The following is a 4,803-nucleotide window of genomic DNA, read 5'->3' as shown; positions in this document are numbered from 1 at the left end:
CCAGACTGTAAAGAAGAAATGGTGGCCCTTGAAAATGAATTCAGGTTTTCTCACTGTGAAGCATATAGTCAAACACTGCTGCAGTTAAATATCTTACCCTTTGTTCTTTCTGCATGATCTTACCTAATAATAGACAAACATGTAAATTAGCCATCCCTCCACTACGCTCACCAGCCAATCAGGAGAGTATGCAAATTAACCCAACAAAGATGGCGGTTAATTTGCATACGTAGGGCGAAGTGGTGGAGCGAAGACTGAAGGCTCCATCCGGAGCGAAGGCCTGGGTCCCGGGTGCCGGAGGAAAACTGGTGCAGGCAGCCAGGGGGAAGGGAAGGCCTATTATACGAATCTCTTCGTGCAACAAGTCTCTAGTCTACAATAATAATCTGCTTCGTGTTGATATTTACTGCTGTGTTGCTTACAATTACCTGAAAGAGAAGTTGGGCTGCTTCACTGGGCTGGAAAAAGTTTAGCTACATCAGAAAGCAGATCTAATTAAGCAAGTGTATTCTGTATATATAAAAGGCTAAGTTGACTCGCGCATGTGTGATACATATAAAGCTCTCTAGGCGCCAATTGCACGTGTGTGTTTCGATCTGTCATTGTCGATTATGAATTTGGTTGACACTTTATTATATAGAAAGGGCGAATGGTGATATTAAAATATTTTTTCTAATTTCCTTTCAATGTGCACAAATTCGTGTACTGGGCCACTAGTTGACATATAATAGTATATTCTCTCTTTCTGCATTTTTTTTTAAATTTTGTTTTATTGCTTAAAGTATTACAAAGAGTAGTACATATGTCTCCTTTTTTTTCCCCCTTGACCTTCCCCCGGCCTCCCCTACCCGGCAGTGTCTTGTATCCCATTGGTTATGCTTATATGCATGCATACAAGCATATAAAGGTACAATCCAACTTTATAAGTTGAGTTGGTCTCCTACCCCCCCTCCCCAACCCTCCCTGGCCTTCCTGCTATAGTTTGACAGTCTGTTCAATGCTGCTCCCATACCTGCTGGTTCAGTGCTGCTATGAACATAGGGGTGCATATATCCTTTCTGATTGGTGTTTCTGGTTTCTTGGGATATATTCCTAGGAGTGGGATCACATGGGTCAAATGGGAGTTCCATTTTTAACTTTTTGAGGAAACTCCATACTGTCTTCAATAGTGGCTGCACCAGTCTGCATTCCCACCAGCAGTGCACGAGTGTTCCTTTTTCTCAGCATCCTCTCCAGCACTTGTCATTTGTTGATTTGTTGATGATAGCCATTCTGACAGGTGTGAGATGGTACCTCATTTCTTTCTGCATTTTTAAGAATACTGTTGACTCTTGAACATGAGTTTGAACGCATGGGTTCGCTTATATACAGACTTTTCCAATAAATACATACAGTACTGTAAATGTATTTTTTCTTCCTTATGGTTTTCTTAATACCATTTTCTTTTCCCTAGCTTACGTTATTCTATCTCTCCTTCTCCCTTCCTGTCTGAAATCAAATCAAATATATATTTTTTAAAAAGAAAGTCCCAGAGTAAGTAGAAAGAAGGAAATAATAAAGATTAGAGCAGAAATAAATGACATAGAGGCTAAAAAAAAAATGCCAAAAAATATCAATGAAACCATGAGCTGTTTCTTTGAAAAGATAAACAAGATTGATGAAGTGTTAGGCAGACTCGTCAAGAAACAAAGAGAGAGGACCCAAATAATCAGAAAGGAAAGCGGTGAAGTAACAACTGACACCACAGAAATACAAAGGGTTGTAAGAAAACACTATCAACAACTATATGCCAACAAGCTGGACAACCTGTACGAAATGGACACATTCCGAAAAAAAATTACAATCTTCCAAAACTGAATCAGGAAGAATCAGGAATCTTAAATAGGTCAATAATAACTGATGAAATAGAAGCAGTAATCAAAAAACTCCCAGCAAAACAAAAGCCCAGGTCCAGATGGCTTCACAGGGAAGTTTTACCAAACACTCAAAGAACTAACACACATCCTTCTCAAACTATTCCAAAAAATCCAAGACGAAGGAACACTTCCAAGCATATTAGCCTTTTATATATATAGATGACACCTGTTTTTTAAAAAGGAAGAAGTGCAGAAAGATACAAAGTTGCAGCAATGGTAGCAACTATGGCTACTGTGCATATTGGTTAGATGCCAGCACCAAGTTCCCCACTCAGAAAACAGACCTGAGGTAGAGCCAGGCTGCTGGGAGCTGAAGGAAGATGGTAGGCTTCGTCCACGAGGCCTGACTCAGCCTTGAATTGCTTGTGATTATTCACAGGAACAAATTTCCCCATGTTTCCAGGGCCGCAGTCACAGGGGCTTGGATCCCCTCACCCTTCCAGCAGCACTACACTAGGAAAACGTCTTTCAACACTGCAAAGTGAATGCTGGACTGATAAATGCTCTTCTTACCTAGAGATTCCACAGATCAACTAGCCATCCAGTTTAATATCTTAATGGGGGATTCTAATAGCAGTCAGCCAATACATGAGTTGTGTACCCTTTTTGTTTAATATTATTTTGGAATTTGTATTACAAGAACATTGAGTTGTGGGCAGTGCTTTTGGAGTATTTAATTACATTAAAATACTCATTGTGGTTTTGTAAACTGTACACAGCTTTAGTACCATTTTTTTAGCTGAAAGACACACACCCCAGGTAAAAATCACTGGTTTAAGGACCTGCAAATATCTGAAGGGCTGTGGTTAGCAGGCACTCCCCAAAGAGGCAGCCCTGACCAGTGTGTTCAGTAGTTAGAGCGTCATCCTGCACACCGAGGGGTCTCAGGTTCAATTCCTGGTAAAGGGAACATACCTCAGTTTTAGGTTAGCACCCTGACCCTGTTCAGGGCATGTGCAGGATGCAGCCAGTCATGTGTCTCTCACATCAATATTTCTCTCCCTGCCCTGGCCAGTTTGGCTCGGTGGATAGAGCATCAGACTGCGGACCCAAGGGTCCCAGGTTCGATTCCAGTCAAGGGCATGTACCTTGGTTGCAGGCACATCCCCAGTAGCGGGTGTGCAGGAGGCAGCTGATCGATGTTTCTCTCTCATCGATGTTTCTGACTATCTCTCTCCCTTCCTCTCTGTCAAAAATCAATAAAATATATTAAAAAAAAAATATTTCTCTCCCTCCCTCCCTTCCTCTCTCCCTTCTACTCTATGAAAAGCAATGGAAAAAATATCCTCAGGTGAGGATTAACAACAAAGCGGGGGAGGCAGACCTGACCTGTGAGGCTCTGGAAGGCGGGACAAGGACCCTGGATGTAATGACTGGGAGAAGAGCTGACGTTTCTCCCTGTAGCTCTGTGGAGAACAGCCATTGCCTCATTGAAAGAGTGAATGAGTGAGCTTTCTATCAGAATTGTGCAAGCAGCAAAAAGTTGACTTCTTTTCAGATAGCGATAGGCAGTCTTGATTTTAGTGAAGAAACCCTTTTTCAAATAAAGTTGTGTACAGACCTCATTCCAAACCAGCTGCTCTGTTTTATTTGGGATTGATGGAGGCTCTGAGCCCTACTAGCTAGGCTTGCTCTACATTGGAGTTGTGCACTTGGAAAGTTGGTTGGATTAGATGACTTCTGAGGGCCCTCATGACTAAATTCTAGGAGATTGAACATAAGGATCCAGTTGAGTGGTTGTTTTCTAGAAATTGCTTTCTGCAGTTTTTCTTTTCTGCATTATAGATACTTACGATCGCCCGAAGCCAGAAGACGGGGACTCAGCATTATGAAGAAATTGGAGACTATGACTATAATAACCCTAATGACACATCCAACTTCTGCCCTGGATTACAGGTAAAGGCAAAGAGCTGTCCTCCCTTCCAAGCACCATAGTATGTCTTTCCTGCTCCCATCACCCCTGCCACGTGTTGGAGCTGTAGGGTTTTAATCAGGTGGAAGTTTTCAGATGCCTGCCCTGCCCCAGGCGTCAGGGAACTGAGCAGAGCTGAGGACACAGCCAGAACTCAGCCTGCCTTACTGTTCTGCCCTGTTTGCAGAAAAGTGGACACGCTTCAGTAACCCAGTCAATATGTGCATGGAGTTGTTGGCATGTGCAAAGTACTTGCATTAGCTATTTTGGGATTTTAAAAGAAAACACACTGGGAGAAACCAAGTTGGCAGCATAGGTAAACACCGGAAATTGCTGCCTCGCACAACCACTTCAAAAATACAACTAAAAGATAAAACAGACATCATCCAAAACCACAGAAAGGCTGGCTGAGTGGAAATTCTACAATTAGAAGCAAAGAGAAAAGCATACCGAGATTCAGAGAAGGTGCAGTGTGGAAGTAAAGTGCAGAGGTATGGAGGCGCACACGGAAAGGGCTGGCGGCTGAAGACACGGTTGTCTTTTTCAATCCGGAGGGAGTCTCAAGCTCCCAACTGCTCTGAACTCCAGCTCCGGGTGCGTCTCTGGGGACCCAGACTCATCCGGGGAGAAACTGAACTTTCTGGCAGCGGGCAGAACTCAAGGGCAGCTTTCTCTCAGAGGTGCTTGCAGCAATTACCGGGACACTGAGACACGGGGCCTCTTAGGGCAGGACTGAGGAGCAGCCATAGCTGCTTGCTCCACCCTGTTGATTCCCTGGGACACCTGCCCCACCCAAGCTGCTGCACAGAGGCTTTTGCATATGAATGCCATGGCCCTTTAGAATCTGAAAATTACCTAACAAACTGCAGCTGGGACAGACAGACCCAGAACTTCCAAGAGAAAGCCCAAGGCCCCACAGCAGCTTGCATTGCTTCACAGCGGGGCCTCATCTGGGCACCTCCAAACCCGCAACAA

At 43.7% G+C, this 4,803-nt stretch overlaps 1 protein-coding gene across 1 annotated transcript in view; it reads left to right on the top strand.

The window, feature by feature from the left end:
• NCAPH (non-SMC condensin I complex subunit H) overlaps positions 1-4,803 on the top strand; it is a 44,261-nt gene that overhangs the window by 29,663 nt on the left and 9,795 nt on the right. Inside the window, exon 12 of the mRNA XM_006773081.2 lies at positions 3,702-3,812. Within this exon, the coding sequence (XP_006773144.1) occupies positions 3,702-3,812 (111 nt within the window). The remainder of the gene's footprint in view (positions 1-3,701; positions 3,813-4,803) is intronic.

This window comes from Myotis davidii, unplaced genomic scaffold (assembly GCF_000327345.1).
Source record: "Myotis davidii unplaced genomic scaffold, ASM32734v1 scaffold1065, whole genome shotgun sequence".
Lineage (NCBI taxonomy): Eukaryota > Metazoa > Chordata > Mammalia > Chiroptera > Vespertilionidae > Myotis > Myotis davidii.
This window is presented reverse-complemented; position numbering and strand designations above follow the sequence as displayed.